The sequence below is a fragment of the Xenopus laevis genome, chromosome 4L (assembly GCF_017654675.1).
Source record: "Xenopus laevis strain J_2021 chromosome 4L, Xenopus_laevis_v10.1, whole genome shotgun sequence".
In the NCBI taxonomy this organism is placed as follows: Eukaryota; Metazoa; Chordata; class Amphibia; order Anura; family Pipidae; genus Xenopus; species Xenopus laevis.
Window position 1 is genome coordinate 78696424 of NC_054377.1, and position 21538 is coordinate 78717961.

The following is a 21538-nucleotide window of genomic DNA, read 5'->3' on the forward strand; positions in this document are numbered from 1 at the left end:
CATACCTATACTAACTATAGAGCTTAGTATCACAATAGCCTTTGATATTATGTCTGTCCAAAAAATCATCCAAGCCATTCTTAAAGGCATTAACTGAATCAGCCATCACAACATCACCCGGCAGTGCATTCCACAACCTCACTGTCCTGACTGTGAAGAACCCCCTACGTTGCTTCAAATGAAAGTTCTTTTCTTCTAGTCTAAAGGGGTGGCCTCTGGTACGGTGATCCACTTTATGGGTAAAAAGGTCCCCTGCCATTTGTCTATAATGTCCTCTAATGTACTTGTAAAGTGTAATCATGTCCCCTCGCAAGCGCCTTTTTTCCAGAGAAAACAACACCAACCTTGACAGTCTCCCCTCATAATTTAAGTCTTCCATCCCTCTAACCAATTTAGTTGCACGTCTCTGCACTCTCTCCAACTCATTTATATCCCTCTTAAGGACTGGAGTCCAAAACTGAACTGCATACTCCAGATGAGGCCTTACCAGGGACCTATAAAGAGGCATAATTATGTTTTCATCCCTTGAGTTAATGCCCTTTTTTATGCAAGACAGAACTTTATTTGCTTTAGTAGCCACAGAATGGCACTGCCCAAAATTAGACAACGTGCTATCTACAAAGACCCCTAGATCCTTCTCATTTAAGGAAACTCCCAACACACTGCCATTTAGTGTATAACTTGCATTTATATTATTTTTGCCAAAGTGCATAACCTTGCATTTATCAACATTGAACCTCATTTTCCAGTTTGCTGCCCAGTTTTCCAGTTTAGACAAATCACTCTGCAAAGTGGCAGCATCCTGCATGGAACCTATAGTTCTGCACAATTTAGTATCATCTGCAAAAATAGAAACAGTACTTTCAATGCCCACCTCCAGGTCATTAATAAACAAGTTGAAAAGCAAGGGACCTAGTACAGAGCCCTGCGGTACTCCACTGTTCCAATTAGAAAATGTTCCATTTACCACCACTCTTTGTAGTCTATCTTTTAGCCAGTTCTCTATCCAGGTACAAATACTATGTTCCAGGCCAACATTCCTTAATTTAACCAGTAACCTTTTGTGTGGCACTGTATCAAATGCTTTAGCAAAGTCTAAGTAAATCACATCCACTGCCATCCCAGAATCGAGGTCTCTACTTACATTCTCATAAATAGAAATTAAGTTAGTCTGGCAAGATCTATTACGCATAAAACCATGCTGGCACAAACTCATAGTATTATGATTTGCTATGAAGTCCAGTATCTTATCCTTTATTAACCCTTCGAAAAGCTTTCCTACCACTGACGTCAGACTAACTGGCCTATAGTTTTGAGGCTGAGAACGGGATCCTTTTTTGAATAGGGGCACCACATTAGCAATTCGCCAGTCTCTCGGCACTTTGCCAGATCTCAATGAATCCTGAAAAATTAAGTAAAGAGGTTTGGCAATCACAGATGTGTCTGTTGTGAAGCTTCAGCACTAATTCAGCTAACTGTATTGTACAAACTATATTCACATACAGTAGAACCGTATCCCATTTAGCAAAGGAAACTTTAGTCTCCCCAAACAAGTTCATTAGCTCAATCATGTTTTCAGTCATTGTCATTTTTTCCCACCCAAATGTATATTTTTTTTTCAATGATCCTGTTTGCTTGCCTAAATCCCCTATTATAATTGTGGGAAAAAATCTGAAAAAATGTATTAAATGCCTAAAAAAGAACCCATTTACTGTGTTGTCTGCCCCATTATTTTTATCATCTTGATAAAAAAAATCATAATACCAACAAAAAACATCTACCATCCCAGTAACATTCGAAATCTGGTGGAAATTGATGCTTAAAATAATCCAAACACAAAAAGTGCATTGAAGTGTCTAATGAAAGGCTTTGATCTCAATGGCTCTCTTAAAGGACAGGGTTTCAGTGACCCTAACTGTCTATACATTTACTCTATTCAATGAACCTTCAGGCTTCAGTTATATTTTGCAAAATTGCATGTAAATATAAAATAGAAATGCTGAACATTTATTCAGTTCTGTTTTTGTCATTGTATAGGTGGGCTTCATAAAGTTTATTCTAGGAAAGCTATTTCTAGGGCAAAAGAAGGAGATACCTTGGACATTTGGGAATGGTAGTCTCATGCTATGAAGAGTTAAACCTAAAGAGACAAATATACTGGGTACCAGTTTGATGTTGCTGAGTGTGATCTGACGGTTAAAAACAATCTGCCTGTACAACTTTTTTCCAGTGAAAACTGAGATATTGCCTAATGCTGTTAAGAGTAGTTCCATTTGGTAACGGTTACATGCTGATTTGCAGTCATTTTTTTGCAGACGTCTGTAAGACAAAATATTGGCTACCCTATACAATTCAAGATTAAAGGTTAAGACCACTGCAGATAGATTTATTTTTCTAGTAGAACTGTCTAGCCCTTACTAATAAGAAAATGGCTTACAGATGAGTGCAGCTTCTGAGACATTATAAAAGTTTTAAATTAAAGAGAAAGTGAGTAAATGACCTAGATTATATTGTAAATTAACATTTACATATCCTTAGTTACATTTCTTTTAGTTGCAAATTAACCAGATGTTACCTAGAAATGTATAGTATATTTAATATTAAAGGGTTTTCCTTCCAAAATATTGGTTTTTAAACACTAAAAAGCATGACTCATCTTTAATGAAAGGGCTTGCCTGTGAAAATGTGGCAGTTTTCTGTAAGCTAAAATATTTTTTTTAAAAAATGTTTGTAATTTTGGGTAAATCCATGAATTGCCATTTCTGTAAAGGGATTTATATAAATTCAGTGAAATGTATTTTCATACAAAAACCACTCCCAAAATGTGTTTGGTATCATTTTACTTTTTGTCAAGGCCACAATCATAACTCCATCCACAATGAGACCAATTCCTACCATTCTACCATTGGGTCACAGCCCTTTTTTAGTTTTATTTACAATTTATACTTATAGCAGGGTTGGCTTGTCAAGGCACTACCCTAATGGTCAGTAAATAGGTCTCTCTTATTGGCTTTCTCCTGCTGCTACCTTAGCTGCCGACATAATTTCCAGTGAGTGCACTGGCACAGTCCAGGCCAGCGTCAAATTTGGGGGCCAGGGCCCACCAGGTGTCCAAATCAGGGGGCCGACAACCCCTCTGCTCCAGTTGCAACCCCTCCCTCAGCACCCCTGCCCTTCCCCGTAGGTCTCAGGTGGGGACAAGGGCCGGGACCAACCAGGATTTTTCCCGGTGTACCACTGGCCCAGTCCAACATAAGAACAAACAAAAATGATGGGCTTTTTCCACCCATGTGAGTAAATGCTGACAATTGCTTCCCATTAGTCTCAACAGAAATTTCCTGGAATTGTTTGTGTACCTGCATCATTAATGAACAAGGATTGGCTGACGTTTGGGTGAGCCTTGCAATTCTAAGTCAATTGCCAGTCAACTTAGTGCAGTGCAATTCTGAATATTCTATCACTTACCTACAGAGCTACTCCTTCAGCAGCCAGCTAATGGCTGGGGTGGGTGAGGCACACTGGGCCTACTACCCCAGAGGCCCCACACCCCCCAGGGGTTGCCAGCTTGCTCACCCCACTGCAAACCCCCTCCTCCCCCCCGCATGCGCACCCTATTCTTACTTTGCCATGATCAGGGGAGGGAGGGCGGCGGAGGAGTGAAAATATTGCAGGTGGAGATTGGGTCTGGGTTGGCAGAGCCCAGCATTTTTTTCCTGATGTCCCTAGCCCATTCCGATACTGCCTTTGTCTCCTGTAGTTCACTTTGCTTGCATCCACTTGTCACTACCCATGTGGGACAGCTTTCAACCCAAAAATGCACACAGTTGTGTGAAATCCACTTTGTGTGTGAATTGACAGTCAGATGAAAACAAACTCAGTCTCAGAATGATCTGACAGATGTGACACTAGTCTAAAGAGTCTGTGGAGTATATTTGCGCCAACATGTTATTGCTAATCTAGAATGTAAAAAATGCTAAAAAAGTTAATTTATGTGATGCCTGAGGCTCAAGGCATCACAGTTGCGTAAGTCCTAACTAAATAAAACAAATGTATTTTCCTTAGGGGAAGGATAGATCATACCTGTTTTTCTCTTCATTGGACATGACACTTTTCAGAGAAGAGTTTTTGAGCAACTTCAAATTTGCAGGGGCAGGGTTTGAGAGAGCCAACAACAGGAGAGAAGACACCAATCCAGATAAATGTACTAAAAAAAGATGCAATTGATTTTGTATTTTCTTAAAGCTATATAGTGGAGGGCTGAGGGAATGCATATTGAGCTATGGCATACCTTATCCCATCATCCAGAAAGGCCATTCTAATAAAATAAGTTTAACTTTTAAAATGCTTTACTTTTTACTCTGTAATATTAAAACAGTACTTTATACTTGATGGTAACTAAGCTGCATAAATCCATACTGGCGGCAAAACCGTCTTATTGGGTTTATTTAATGTTGAAGTGAGTTTAGCAGATTTATGGTGATATGGTGGCCAAATTACATACAGATTCCTTATCCAAAAACCCCCAAAGTTCCAAAGCATTCCAGATAATGGATGCAGGGTTGGACTGGAGGGTTGGGGCCCTCTGGGGCTACTGCCCCAGGGCCCCCTTCTGGCCCCAGCTGCCACTTTAATGCACCACGTCGTGTTTCTGCATACACGTGTGGTGCCGGTCTCTGCACAACACTAAGAAGTGGATCTGGATCGCCGGCCCAGTCCGACACTGAATAGTTGGAATGGAACTGTACATATATATATATATATATATATATATATATATATATATATATATATGCAAGCTATATGCCCATCACCTGATGGCTTGATAAAGGGCATATAGCTTGCCTGAAACGTCGCTGTACTGTTGTTTGATATGTAATATATACTTTTGCAAGGAACCGTGTGCTGCTTCATTCCTTCATGTATGTATATCAAGTGGGGACATGACGGGTCCCCCACAGGAGCGTGCACCGAGATCGACACTGACTACACTGCCGAGAGTGCTGGGGCGCATTTTGATATTGTATATATATAAAAAAATATATATACTTATTTATTATATTATTTATTATATTTTTTTTTTTCTTTCATTATAGAAATGATTAAACATAACTCTAAATTGCACAAGAAAGACTAAAAAGTGAAACAAATGATTGGTAATGTCTCTCTTGAAAATAGTGGCCACTTTACTTGCATTTTTTTGTGGAGGGGTGAGTAGAAAAAACCACAAAATTTTACACACACTTGCACAGAACAGCTTTGTCTCTACTTTAGTACGGGATGCTTAGTTGGCCTTGTTAGGTGTAGCTGACAGATTTCACAACAGGATATCAGTCACTGCACCAATGACAAATGAAGAAGGTTGTCCGTATTGTTTCCTGACAGCATGACGTCAATGCAAGCTGATAAATTCTAGAAGAAAAGTATTACAGGTGCTTTTGGCAGTTTCTGCTATTCTGACTACCTAAGTGTAAGTAAGAAATGCCTTGCCTCTGTCAAAGGTTCAGTAAATGTCAGCACAGCTATGTACTTTGCACCCAGCAGGTAAGAGAATTTAGGCGATTGAAAACATGAGCATTATTATAAAGATTCCTGACTACATATTCAGCTGCTGGTGTATTACATCCCTGGCACATAGGGATGTAACCTTTTCTGGAAAAAAATACCGGACTTCCTATATATTTATCTTTTTTCCCTATTAATAACATTGGGATCAACCATCATTTAAACCGGTCAGGCCGGTAAAATACCGGTCAGGTGGCAACCCTACACATACCCCAAATGATCTCATCTGCAATATCAGGAGAGCCACATGTGGAAACTCACGTCACAGATTATTTCTTTATTTCTTTATTTCTATTTGTTATTATGAACCTTTTCACTTTTACTTAAGTTATATTAAGCATTGGTGTAGTTAGGCATTAGCCATTTGCTTGTTTTATTATACAATGTATTAATGCCTTAACAATAACCAATAGCAATAACCAATAACAAAAAAGTATTGATCGCTAAGAAAATTACAACAGTATTATTTTTAGGCTTTTAGCTATAAGAGGTAAGGAAAAACAAATGCATAAAATGTCAGTATACCTCCTTTTTAACAAGGATTCAATGAATAGAACTTGTGCTGTAAATAGATTTTGCCCATTTTATTAACAAAAAAAAAAAATGTTTGGTCTCTTAAGCTAAACAGAGTAAAAAGGGAAATTGAAGATACTCCATGACACAAGGTAATTAAACCAAATCCCCTTTCTTCATCCTTTGTTGTGCCTGTTTTTGTAAGCAGGAGTCCATTACACAGGGGCATTATCTGTGAACTGGTAATCTATCTACTTCACAAGAAGCAAACATGAAGTAGGTTTAGTTCCCTGTTTAGGGGTTTACTGCCCTTATAATTGGAGAATATGAAAATGAAAATCATTGAATGAAGGAGGCTGGTGTTGTATTGTTTGAAGCTTTATAAGTATGTATATCTATTTGAGGATATTTGCTCTGTATATTTTCAAGTAGTTTTCCTGTACAGAAAATTTGGCAAAATTTTTTTTTACATAAGTAAAAATTTGCACCTAGTAAAGGTGAAATAATTGTTTGGCAAATTTACCCATGGCACCTTAAATAGTTGTTTTTTAAACAGTCAACCTGCAGTCACAAAAATATATTTATGGATCTTATGCAATTGCTGCTGCTGCTGCTGCAAAAAGGCAAGTAAACATGTCAGACTTCTAAACTATTGCCAATTATTATGCATACAATAAATAGCAGCTACAGTTCTCAGCTAATATTCTCAGTTAACAGTTTGCTTTTACTGGCAGCTACTGAACACGCCCTCTGGAACAAACATGCCCTGTACCTGGCCATTCCCTTGCCCCCTCTAGTAAGTCGCCAGCTTTGCCAATGCTGCATCACCTCATTATTTCAACTTTTACTTAAAATAATTTAAAAAAAATAAATCCAAACCTGAACTTCATAAAATACACAAAATAAAAATGAGAATTCCCTAGATACACCCAAACATTACAATGCACACATATAAAAAGGGACTGGCCGTAGGTTAAATATTTCAGATGTATTGTATTCTTAGATCAGGGTTTAGTAGAGAAAACATTGTAAATGATCCTTATTTACAGGTCAATGTTACTGTTTTATGGAAATAACATTTTTACAGTACATTCAGGAAGAAGCGAAAAAGGTCACCTTTATCATAAACAAAGTTTGAAGTATTTGAAGAAACATGAGCATTTCTTTTTGAATTGATGGCGTCATTACTTTGAGTAAATAGAGCTCTAAGGCAAACTGATTTCATACAAATATATGTTTCTTAAAGGAAGAAAAATGAGTTCATTATAACAACAATGAGACAGCACATTTGTTGATGGGATCTACAGAGACTTTTGACAAAGCATTACAATTGTGCAGCAGGTGTACTAAGGCCAGATCCTGTATGTTTATGGAATCAATGGGATAGAATCCTCAGACATTTGTTTCACACTTTGCTGCTTACTGAACATATCAATGACTCCTGTTGGGTGCACTCAGCCTCAGCACATAGTAGCATTGTATCTAAGCTAGCATAAATCCATGTTGTTGCAAAATACTGTAATACTACAGGTATGGGACCTGTTATCAGGAATGCTTAGGGGCTTTCCAGGTAAATGATATTTCCTTAATTTGGATCTCCATATTGCTAACTCTACTTTAAAATAATTTAAACATGAAACTAATCCATTTGGCGTATTTTGCCTCCCAACTATATCTTAGTTGGGATCAAGGTACTGTTTTATTAGTATAGAGAAAAATGATTATTATACCTAATTGTGTTAACTTTGCTTCTTAGAATAAGCATATGTATATTCTGATGGTTTAAGTGAGGAGACTAACTAAGACTGTCAAGTACAAGGTACTGTTTTATTGTTACAGAGACAAAGGGAATTTTTTTTTACATCTTAATTATTTGATTAAAATGGAGTCTATGGGAGATGGACTTCCTGTAATTTTGACCATTCTGGATGGCGGGTTTCCGGATAACGGATCCTATACTTATATGTTTTTCAGTGGACGGGTCTTCTCCATCCCATCTCTGGAGCTTTTCTAGCAGAGAGTTTGGTTTGGTCAACTGTGCATGCTATGCAAATCTCAAGATCCTCTTATAATTAAAGATAAAACTATAAAATAACCTCTATTTCATCTTATCCATGTCCAATTACTATAGTGTGATCAATTTTGTATATTAGCAGCTGTGCTGTGTGACATTCACTTACGCACTATAGTAGATGCGTGAGTGAATGTCACACAGCACAAGTACCAATATACAAGGTTGGTGACATACCAGCGAGTAGCTGTCATCCTCTCACCCTGCCTCCAGCAACTTTCACATTTGGGCATTCACAATGGGGCAGTGTGCTTTCTCCGGATAAACTCTCATGTGATGGAAATATAATTATTTCCAGAAAATCATAACTTCAGTTTTAATAAGTATGTTCTTGCATCCGGGAATAAAGCTGAACAAGGAACTGGGATTCTTTGCTTTTAGCAAAACTGTTTAAATGAAAACACAACTGAACAGCCTTGTAAACAATTATTTTCATTATGCTGTAAAGTATTGCAACACATGAAAAACACCTACACTGTAATATTTCTGGGAAATAAACCTGTCAGCTGGGAATTTATTTGGTTTTGTTTGTGTTATTTCAACTAAAGAGAACTAGGTACACACATATTTACACAGCTAATTCATCATTTTTGGATGTTTTGCTGTTTACTGAAATACCAGCCCATGTCAGATCCATATATACATATTCCAGAGCAGCCCAGACATGTGCTTATGTAGAACAACTGATTATAAAAATAAAGGAGAGTAAACACCTGTTCTCTCCATTGAAAAGTAATCTTTGTTGAGAGAAATGTTCTCCTTTTATAAACAACAAGACACACATTAAAAAAAATCATGTCTTGCTATATTTCCCAGCATTAGTGTTTTGTCCAAATGGAAACTTTATTAACACAAATACTTATAGGTCTTAGGATGGTCTCCTTTTTATATCTAACACTTATGTATCCCATTCTGATAACATTCTTGGCATATGCCACTGCTAGAGACAAGCAGGCTTAGCACAGAAGGACCAGCTTTGCTAACTAAAAACAGCCAACTGAAATACAAAAAGGTAAGGATTAATAAACCTGTGCTAAACTTGCATCTTATACATCCAGCTTGTCGTGTAAATTGTCCTACTTAGTACTGAAATTTTTACTCAATACGCACATTATTCTTTGCATGGATATAGGAAAACATTGGTACATCTATGATCCAGTCTGTAACTGCTTCTATTTCCATGTACAACAGGGTCATTGCCAGTTTCCGTAGGAGCCAATAAACCAAGCAGTCCTAATTTGACCCATCATAAAACATTAGACTACACTGTAACTGCTAGATAGTGACATTTTACATTATACACTGACAGTGTATCTAGAAATGCTGCCATTCTCTAAAAGACATAAAATAGCAAACAAGTCACATAAAACAGGAAAAGTGAGATCTGGGTCCATTAGACATAGACATCAGGTCCAACAATGCTGGTTACATTTATTCAGTTTCCTTACCCCACACATGTATAAATATAGCCATATGGATTTTTTGAAGAAGAATTTAATGTCCCTTCCTTGCATATCCACTTGACATCTCTATTCAAGTGTAATACCATAAATTCACTGCCTTCATCGAGAAAATCTTTTATTTCCTATAATCACCTGAGACCTTTCAATTGTGTGTTTTATAGGCCGACAAGAAATGATTTTAGATTCTAAAATATTAAGAGTTACTGTAAGATTAAACAATAGCACCTATGTCTATTGAGATGTTTTTTCTTAAACATATATAAATATCCTTGGCTTCCCAGAACCAGCAAAATATGAACTGTCCGTCTTTTACAAAGATATCATTTTTATAAAGACAATAAAATTAAGGTTCCGCATTATGGACCAGAAGCTCAAAGCAGTGTGATGGGGGCTCAGACTGATATTTGGGGTTCGTCCGTATGGGCTAAAACATTCTTAGAGTAATACAGAACACTGTGCAGGCTAGTGTTATCACTAAATTTATTTGCAAATGTCTGCAGGAGTGTGCACACACCCCCACCCGCTTCTCCTTTTTATCATTTGTTTTGTGTCACTGTGCTAGTCATGTGTGCAGTTTGAGAAACACTTTCTATGGGTTCAGTAATCTCATCAGCGATACTGTGTATCTTATCATAACTCCAGCTTGCAAAGGGACACTACAAACATGCAGCCAAAATGTTCTACCCCGCCCCTCCAATTTAATATTCCTCCATATCCCACCCCAACTAACATTGTAAAGGTTCAGTATGGCGTGGGAACACAGTTGCACCTGGCCCCATGACTCATTGCACAAAGGAAAGGTCACAACTAAAAGCAAATGTGACCTGCAGATTAGTTTAAACACTGGCATTGTGTTTTACCTTGTGTAAAAATGTGACTTTAAAAAGTCACTTACAAATTCTGGCATGGCAATGACGACAGTGCTTAGTTTTTTTTCAAATGACACTATGGGTGGAAAAAAAACAACAGAAGAGTAAGGGGAGGAAGGAAACTGCAAAGTAAAATGAGAAAAAAACACCGTACATAGGTACGTTTGAAAAGCTAGTTTGTTAAAATTGTACTTGTAGTCTTAAATACAGCTTTATATCTGAGCTTCTGATACACGGCAAGTGCCGAGTAGTTTAGGGGATGTAAATGTGATTGTGAACAGGATATATAATTATAGAAATGAGGGAGCATTTACTAAGGTGGAGTGGATTTAGAGTTTTAATTAAAGGGTTGAGAAAGAAAAATAGGAAATCAAAATAACCTTTCCCTAGATCAAGGCTGTGTCTCTTTTTAAACATCTAGCTATGAGAAACTATCTTGAATTGAATGGTTTGGCCAGAAGGCTACTTATAGGTAACCAAGGATTTTAGCTATAATGTGTTTCCAGTATGAGGGTTACCTTGTATTGAAACACAGTGAGGACAGTGCTTATATTAATAAAGCTAGGTACTATGTATTAATGATAAATGTACCTGGCACCAACACATTCTCCTGGCAACGGTGACTTTGATAACTACCCCCTTCTATCCTAGATGTGTTTCCTCAATTCTGTATGGATTTGTTTTGCATATGTGTGTTATTGTCAGAAGTTATATACTGTATTTGAACTAAGATGTATTTTGATGGATGTCTAATAAATAACCTATTTAACTACATGCCAGCTTTAGGCTTTCAATGTCTATGATTGGTCAGTTGGAAATGCACACATGAATATAGATGAGATCTGTGTAGCTGTATCCATACAGATGCTGAAAATGTGGAACAGTCAATTCATACAAAGGAAGATACTATTGTTGTGCATACACAGACTAATATTGGCTGACAACTCAGTTGTATCCAAATCTACAGCACATCTGAGTACTAAAATGAAAGCCAAAGCTGGCCATAGATGTTGAGATTTTTAAAAGATCAGATCCTCATCGTGAGTCAACGATTTTATCGGAACGATCGTACGATCGTATGAATTTACCATCAACTAAAAAGACCAATTTGCCAGGAAAACAAAGGGGAGCTGCCTGCTTGGCCCTGCAAACATAGATAGATTGCATTGGGACCGACAAAGATTTTTTGACCTGGCCAATCAATTTCCTGACATATGTCGGCCGAAAAATCGTAAGATGTACGATCGTTCGAATCCCACTAACTGCACGACTTCCCTTAAATCGGTTGTTCGGCAACAAGAATCGTCGCGTCTATGGGGAGCTTTAATGGATAAACTTTTGATTAGGATATGCCAGATATCTACTCAGGCAAGGACTGCACTGGGTGATGGTTGTAGTCCTCTCTTCTTAGACATGGGTAAATCATGTCTGCATCAGGTGGGGACCATTTGATGAAATAAGACCAAAATATCCTCCTTCTGCATATTATGTCATATCTTGGGATTTCATATGAGGACACAATCTTTTTTTAAGCATTAATGTTCTTTAAAAGCCAAAACACAATTTTACTTAGACTACCATGTCACAACCTTCCATAAATCTTGAACTGTGTATCTAATAATGTTGTGACAAGTAATAGGTGATCATTTTCAATATACCCGGAAATATAATTAACAACCCTGTTGCAGATGTTAGGTACTGGTAATTTTGATCTGATGGGAGACAAAGAGCACAGTGGCACTACCCATGGGTGACATAGCTCCTGAAAATACTTTTGCCATAACTAACAATGGGATGCAGAATTTAAAACTCAGCAGAAAGCTGGCATTGTTACTGGAAAATCCACTTAACAATTTCAACGATAGAAACAAGCCATCAAGTGTGTGTACTAAGGCAGTCGTAAAGTGATGACATGCCCAATGGTATGAAACGCGTAAGGAGGGCAGATCATGGGGACCATGTGGCACTAGGATGCCACTAGTATGGTATGCACAACTTGTTTTTTTTAATTTAATTATTTGTAACCAAAAAATGTTTTTGTATGTGACACCATTAATTTGATTATTTGTCCATTATCAACAGATTGTTGTTCAATGGTGCTGACAGGGTGTTCAAAGTAGCATGAAAATATCTCATTGGTTGGCCTCCACAAGTGCCCTAATAAATTTGTAATAGATTACTCTCAAGCACGAGAACCCACATATAATAAAGCAGGAAATAATGAAAGAAAAATATGTGTTTACCAAAGTAGACATAAATCATATAACCTTATATTTTTAAGTATATATATTCTTTATGAATGCAGTGCATACAGTAAAAAGCAGGCATACTGCATTTATGCTTATTTGCATATACATATGTCAGATTTGTATACACGATGGAAAGAATACACCCAAACTCTACAGCCAGAACAATGGAGGCCCATCTTGTAGCAAAGCAGTAAGGGAAATATTGTTGTGCAGTGTTTAGTGCTATTTAAGCGTTACAGTGATGGAAAATTGTTAGGTTATAAAATTGTGTAATGTTTGTAGCTATGGTGGTATATCCTATTGGGGATAGGAGAGAGACAGACAGTCTATCCAGGAAATGTAAGTTCTGTGCATAGCAAAGAGGAAAGGTAGATGCAGCTTCCAACTAGGTAAACATATGTGCCGCCACCTCTCAGCATGTCGCTTTCCTGCATGTCGCCGATTAAACAAACGTATGTATTTTGCAGTAGCATTGGAGAACCCAGAGTAACCCAAACTGACTTTGTTGGTGGCCTGCAGTTTGCTCCTTCTGAGTTTGTATTTTATAAATGTTGAACCTTCTGTCATTAATAGCAGAAAGAATAGAATCAGTGTTACCAGCCAAGCTTTTATATGCCTCTTGACTTGCTATATTTAATAAATATGTGCTAATTTGGCAGTGAAATTGGCCCTGGAACCCACAGTGTCTGTATTTTCTTCAGTCAAGGTAATAGCACGCATACAAAGCCTATTGCTAGATTAATCAAATTTAGAAAGGGAATGGTTTATACCATAGGCAGAAGCTAATGAACCAGTGACATAACTAGATACTGGGCCCCATGACAAATTAATTTTAGGGCCCCCATCATATCCAGAGGTTGTCCTGTTATACCAATATATTTTAAAATTTCTGATTAATTAGGGCCTCATGGGGCCCCGATACCTCCTGGGCCCCCTGCAGCTGCAGGGTCTGCTTCCTCTGTAGCTATGCCCCTATAATGAATGTTTAGCCTTTCCAAAAAGCAATTGAAGAATACAATTATAAGCTGTCCCAAAGAAAAACATCCATTGGTAACTTTATCTCCTAGTTCTCAAGCCTTCTCATAAAAAGGAGAGATGCTTTGAGAAGCTCCTTGAAATTGAGCCTCCAACACTGGGTAAGAATCTAAAATCTGTGGTCACTAACATATATCCCATATATAAAGTGTCCCTCAAGCTGCAAAACTTCCTCCCCCTTCCAGGCCCATCATATGTGCATATTGTAAAACCAAAACTAGAACACAGTTTCTATGGGAACCAGTCATGCCATCTCTTCATTGGCTGCTAGACTGGAGGGCGTGGATATTAGTATGAGTTGAGAAGAACTGAGCATGCTCAGTAGCCAACAGCCAAAGTAAGTGATTAACTGGATGCTATAGCCTTACTATTAACCTTTCAACCACCAAAAGTGATGATGATTTATTGTTTTTTGTGGGGGGTGAGGGGTTTACATATCCTTTAACAAAGCCTTGCTAATGCAAAGTGTGCATGCAACATCATAATTCCAACACAGCACCAAGCTGCAAGAATTGCTTTACCAGGAAGAAAAAAATTATGTTTGACTATAGGAAACAATGCTCCTCCTCCCTGCCCAACCAGACCCTGAGAAAATGTTCCTATTTTCCTAAGAATCGCAGCTCATCTTCATACCTTATTTTATTTCCACAGTCAATTTACTCATGGTTAAGTATGTGAGCTGGTAAGAAGTGATACATATTTTATTCATTTGCATCTGAAGATGTTAGGCTCAAAGTTATAGTAATGCCAGGAACTATTATAAATTCATGGTTCTTTTCCACACAAACCCCTTCAATGGAAAGGAAACAGACAACAGGTCATTTCAGTAACAATGGGGAGTTTGTCACCCTATTGCCAGTGCTGATTGTTTCATTTAAAGTAAGAATATGGAATAAATCCAAGTTTTTCCTGTATGAAATATTTCTAGTGTAGTGTTTGAAATGTAAACAGTTAGGCTTAGTCTATGTTTGGCTGATACTGCAGTGTCTTTTGCCCACTGGCATTTTGTCTGAATAGCACACATGCTATGGGGTATCCATGGAGATACCTATGTACAAGCTCGAACTGGGGGGCCGAGGCCCACAGGGGCCGCTGTTTCAGGGCCCCCCTATGGCCCTCTGATGCACTGTGTTTTTGCTGCAACCAGCCCGAAGAAGGGAGGTTACGGCCGGTGGGCCCCAGGCTCTTGTGGGCCCTGCTGGCCCAGACCCGCTCCCTAGATGCTGCGAACACCCTTTTTCGGTCAGGTCGCGTTAAATACAAAGCGCAAACATTCGCGAACACTCATGTGAAGTGCTGCCGGGGGCCTAGAATTTTCTGTTGACATATTTCATATTTGGTGACAAGTGGTTTCTATTCATCTAAATGACAGGTTGCACGGTGTGGAACTGAACATTTCTTTGATGGCAGAAAAACACATGTTCCATAGGCCATAGCTTACACAGTTTGCCCCTTTGAGTACACAACTATGCTGTTCAATGTTTAGATTCCTGTATCTCCCATAACCAGTAACTGATTATTCAGATGTGTTTCAGTCCCTCTTCAGCAAAACCAACATTCTGTAATGTACTTGGACACCAGTCTTAGAATCAGTTAAGTAGCAGCCACTTTGATTGAAACCTGGCCATAGACTATGGGCTTGATTTATTAACATTCAAATTCAGGGGTTTTTGTGCTAATAAAACCCAATATTTATCAAGATCAAAAATTTTTAAAAACTTGAATGTGAAAAGTCAGCATCTAAAAGCTGGTGAGTTGATATAAGTCGATGAGAGTTGTCCTACCAACATTCAAGCAATTTTATTATTTATTATCAGTTCTAGTCTTTTTAAAAGTTGGTAGAATGCAACTGAATGTGCTTAGTGTTGATCAATCTGAAGAATAGTTTTCTTCCAAAGGATTATGGTTTTATGTATCATTTTCCTTTAACTAGTGTGTGACCCCCCTGTGCTGTTCACTGGAATGTTTTGCTTTAGTCACAGTTACTGAAGTATAAGAACTCATCCAACTTTAAATCTCTCTGCTCCTGCCCCGGGGATTTCCAAAAAGACACAGGGGTTTACAAACGGAACAATATACACGGCACCAGAATTTTCCAGTTTATTCACACAGTTGAAGAGCTTGGGGAAAGTTTCTACTTACATGCTAAATCATGGGAATAAAACAAAGGTTTTGGAAGCACAGTTAAAATAATGTTTTTTTTTTCCTTGGGTCAATACCAAAGAGGAGTGGTATGATTTTACCTGCAAAAACATAATTTTATGCCCTTTGCAGTTGCAGAGAGGGGGGGCAAGAACGTAGGGGCAAGAACGTAGGGGCCCAGCAAGGCCCTAATTAATGAACAATTTAAATACATTTTGGTAGAATAAATCAGCTTACCAATGTTTTGGGTCCTTAAAGGGGTTGTTCCCCGTGAAGGCAACTTTTAGTATGTTATAGATGGCCAATTCGTAGCAACTTTTCAATTGGTTTTCATTATTTATTTTTTATAGCAATTTAATTGTTTACCTTTTTCTTCTGAATCTTTGCAGCTTTCAAATGGGTGCCACTGACCCCTTCTAAAAAACAAATGCTCTGTAAGGCTACAAATGCATTGTCATTGCTACTTTTTATTACTCATCATTCTATTCAAGTTGTCTTCTGTTCATATTCCAGTCTCTTATTCAAAGCAATGCAGGGTTGCTAGGGTAATTTAGCTACCAGATTTCTTAAAATTGAAGAGCTTCTGAATAAAAAGCTAAATAACTCAAAAACCGGCTTAAATAATAAAAAATCAAGACCAGTTGCAAATTGTCTCAGAATATTACTTTCTACATCATACTAAAAGTGATCTCAAAGGTGAAAAACCCCTTTAACTTGAATTTATAATATTGGGGGCCCAATAACACCCAGTTATGCTTATGTTCAGCAACCTTAGCCAACTCAGTGGTAGCTATAAACTATATAAACTACATTTCCCCATGACATTGTTTGAAAACACAGTACAGTAAAGTAAAGCAAAGGTGCAAACCTTGTAACAGGTCTAGTCACCTAGCAGCAGCCAGTTGCCAGGAAGCATTTACCTGGTCACCAGTTTAAACGGAAACATCATACTGGTTGCCAGAGGTTACGGAAACTGGGCACACAAAAATGTTATTGGTTGCTATCAGTTATTGCATGACAGAGATGTTGGCCTTTTATTACATATGAGAATAATTTGCAATGTAAAATAGGATGAAACTGAGAATTTGCAGTAGCACAGATCGCATTAGAATATATCTAAGTAAAATGATTAATCCAGGGGTCCCCAACCTTTTTTTTAACTGTGAGCCACATTCAAATGTAAAAACAGTTGGGGAGCAACACAAGCATGAAAAAGTCCCTTGAGCTGCCAAATAAGGGCTGTGATTGGCTATTTGGTAGCCCCTATGTGGACTGGCAGCCTACAAGAGACTCTACTTGGCACTATACTTAGTTTTTATGCAATTAAAACTTGCTTCCAAGCCTGGGATTCAAAAATTAGCACCTGGTTTGAGGACCATGAGAGCAACATCCAAGGGGTTGGAGAGTAACATGTTGCTCACGAGCTACTGGTTGGGGATCACTGGATTAATCCATGAAAAAATAAACAAACACCCCCAAGAGCTGAGATTTAACAGTAAAAATAAAAATACTGGGTTGTCTCTCAATTAGTTCATCTATATTTGACATAGGAAGCATAAGCATAGTCAGGTAGGTACTGTATATCTAAAGCCATTCCCTATTTCCTTTCAGTGTATTAGAGAATTAAGGGATGTTTGGGGCTGTAACTTCTATGGCATAGTCTGCTATACTAGTGACCTCTTACAACAGCCATATGAATAGGGTACACTGAAAGGAAATGACTTGTTTTTTGTGGCTTTAGTTACGTCCAAAAAAGTTTAAGAAATAGGACTGATGTGCATGATAAAGCACCTATACTACAGAATACATAGCCCAGCCTATTTCTTAATCATAGTTTCCAACAGGCCCAATTAACTCCCAGCATGCCCCAAACATAAGGGGACACCTTTGCTCTCTTGTACCAAGAGCCACCATTTTTCTTTCCCATCTGGGTTAATTGTGTTCCTGGGAAAAACAAACAATATATGAATGTCTATCAAAACTACACTTTCTTCATACATAAATAGAACAAAGACAATACAAATCTTTATTTGAGGGCTTTGTTTGAAAGAAAGCCTCAGAAGGGAAATGTCTGGCTCTGATGTGTATTTTAGGGTAATGTAATATTAAACCACAGTGAATACTGGATTCCAATTCTTACAGTAGACAGGCACCCCTAATACAAATATTACAACATGCACCGATGAGAAGACTGGAACCAGTCAATGGATCTTTTATTTAGACACAGTCAACTGAGTCACATGCATCCTAGCAAATAAATAAGTAAGAAGTGCTACTTGAGACCTACATCTGGAAAATCCCAAGGTAGGGCATGATCGTCTGGTGACAGGCTGTAATAGGGGGAGGACAATAAAAGGTAACAGTCAATATGGAGATTTTTCTTTGTGTGTATTTCTTATAAAATACAAACATGTTGCCCCTCAAAACCCATTGAAACAGTTCATAGATCATAGTGTAGGTGCTAACATTTCTTGCATATATAATTTTCTTACAAATTTTCTTTGCATGTGTGGGATTACAAGTCCCACTGTTCTAACTGCTGAATGAAGAATATTGTATCCCAAAGCTTTTTCTTCTTGATTTGCAGATTTGTTCTGTATGTCACTTTATTTCCCCCCATACTTATAATACTTATACTGTGACTATGCTGAACTGTGTCAGCTTGCTGCTTCCTTGATTTTGGGCCCTACAGCAGTATTTTGCCATCACTGTAAATTCCAAGAATAACGCATAATTCAGAAGATTATTAATAACATATATTAACACTGAGAATATGGTGCAGAAAGGGGAGATTCCCCCAGTCAGTCATTTGTCAGTTTAAATGCGTCAGAGCATTTATTTGGAGGAGTGTGAACTACGGCACAGTTGTTAACTGTTACAGCTTCTTAGGGTACGTAGGATAACTGCAACCCATTATAATGTATTTGTACAAGCCATCACTCTCTTTGAATGCAAGTCCTCAGTGGATAACACTTTACATAAGGAATATATACTGTACCTGCATTTCCTCCATCTAGAGCAGTGGCACAGTAAATTCTGTTTAAGCTTTTAACATCAAGAGAAAAATATGTAATTGTTTACTTTTCATTTTAGGCCAAGACTTAAATATCCCCACAATGCATGTTCTTTATCAGACTGGACCTACTAAGGACCACCAAAGAATCTGGCATGCAGGGTCCACTGTCACAACAGATGTTTATAGGTATATGGTGAAAATAAGAAAGGTCTGAACTGTCCCAGACTGGCCTGGCCCATCAGAAAATCCTCTGGTAATGCTGTAGGCTAGTCCAACTCTGTGCATGTTGTGTAATGGTGACATTGTCTTTAGTTATTAACCTGGCTTTATGATTACAGCTAGTGATGGGCGAATTTGCGAAACGGCGCCGGCGTCTCGTTTTTGACACCGGCGCCCGTTTTTGGCGCCGGCGTCCGTTTTTTCGAAAAAAAAATTTTGACGCCGGCGAATTTTTGCTGCGAATTTTCGCGGGCGTTTCGCGAATTTATTCGCTGGTGGCGAAACGTGCAAATTCGCCGCGAATTCGCGCCTGGCGAATAAATTCGCCCATCACTAATTACAGCTTTATAGTAACCAACTGACCAAAAACAGCACTATAATGGTACCAAAACATGTTACTGACCTTGAATATTAACTCTGGAGATTTGAGGCTGACTTGTCATTGGTGATCTCCTGCAATACAATGAATGATAAACCTTAATGTCAGAGAAGATCTCAGTAAACAGTCTGCCATCCAAAATTATAAGAGTTTGGGTGGTTGCATTGTGGCATCATCTTTTCAGATAACATACAGTAGATCAACTAACAAATCTGTGAAACATCTTCTCATGTGATATAAAGGGGGCAATGTAATGAATAGTGTTATAAAAGAGGTTAGAAGTTGAATTGATGCAATAAACAATATTAATAAACATTTTAATTGTATGCTTTCAGGACTCTTGTTCTATTAAAAAAGTACAATGTAACAAACCTTTATTGATTGGGCACTTGTATGACAGGGATGTGGAATTAGCTAACTATTGATCAGTAAGCTCATAAAAGGTAGCACTCTTATTTAACTTTTTCCACTTTATATTTTTCTGTTGAAAAAAGCAGTGGAGCAAACAAAAATGGAAAGTTTATAAATATTTCTGTGGGCTAATTTTTATCCATATAATGGAAAAAAATGTGTCAGGCTTTGGGTACAGGGCAAGGCGCAGCTTGCTCCTCCCAATGGAACAGGTACAAGTGCTCCATGTATGGACCCTAAAGGGGGCAATTTTGTGCCTTAGTACTTCAACACTTGCACCTGTTTTAGTGGTAAAGCATTGAGTCATTCGATGGTTAAATGCAACATCTAGTCATAACAATGAACAGAATAGGACTACACTATATATATATATGGTATATATGGTAATGTACTGAGATATTTAGAGGCAGTGATTGCCCCATAATAACTTCTGGTTCAGGTAAGGGGCCTTCTTCAGGGGAGGGGGGTTGCGGCAGAAGTGGGGTTGATAGTTGGAAGAGATATGTGTACTGGACCCATCACCCATCCAAAGATATATTTGGCAGCGGGAGGGGGGGCATGCTCATGGTACTCCACTGGGACCTGTTATCCAGAAAGCTCAGAATTTGAGATTTTTCAGGTAAGGGATCCTTCTGTAATTTGGATCTGCAAATCTGCTAAAACATCATTTAAACATTACCTCCAATGAGGATGAATATTACTATATTTATAATTAATTATAACATTAATTATAATATTATAGTTAAGATAAAGTCCACATTTCTGGGAAATGGCCCTCCTGTACTGGGTTTACGCATAACGGATTTCCGGATAATGGATTCTATACTTGTACTTGACAAATATGGCTTCTCAGTCGAAAAATACTTGTGGCATATTCTTGCACGACATCGTTTTCAAAATAAACCAGAGAACAACTTGAACAAGATTCTATGAGATACTAAACCTACGTATTACATTAAGCAGCATATTCTGCACAATGACTAGTTGGATAAATGAGAAACATCAGTCATAAATACGTAGTTTATTCTCTAAAAATGCAGGTTGATGTCAGTTTTCATGGTTAGTCAAGTCTTTAATGCCAAATCAAATACAGTCATTGCATGATGCAACATTACACAATCCAATACACCTAAAATGATTTTAGCCCAATACTATACAATTGCAGACTTACAGCTCCTCCTGGTGGCAACTTACTCTAACAGAGATCCCTTACAAGCCTTATTGTTCACACCTAAAGGTTTATAGATTTATTAGTGATTTCTAGGGTCAGCACAAATAAAAAATGTTTTGGTCTTTATCACAGTACTTGAGTACAGTTTCAGTTGTATCAGTTGCAAAGTGATTTATATATAATAGGGGTTGAATTTAAAGTCTAGTTTCCACCTCCATAAGCAGTATCCACAACAGTTCTATCTTCTAATAACATTTTTGCTTTGGAGTAAGGAATCCATCACATGAAATTATTAGGTTTTAGTAAATGGTCTAAATAAGTAATTAGCATGTCATATCAATCGTATAATCCAACTCACATCCTTAGTGCAACAGGTGGCATAGTTATTCCAAATTCTAAGTGTGATTTAGCGGCACTATAGGACTGAAGTCTTGCAAG

At 37.9% G+C, this 21538-nt stretch overlaps 1 protein-coding gene across 3 annotated transcripts in view; it reads right to left on the bottom strand.

The window, feature by feature from the left end:
* pde4b.L (phosphodiesterase 4B L homeolog) overlaps positions 1–21538 on the bottom strand; it is a 240064-nt gene that overhangs the window by 60394 nt on the left and 158132 nt on the right. For all 3 annotated transcript variants that reach the window (XM_041590376.1, XM_041590377.1, XM_018258223.2), the window contains one exon: positions 19543–19592. In XM_041590376.1, coding sequence (XP_041446310.1) covers positions 19543–19592 — 50 coding nt within the window. The remainder of the gene's footprint in view (positions 1–19542; positions 19593–21538) is intronic.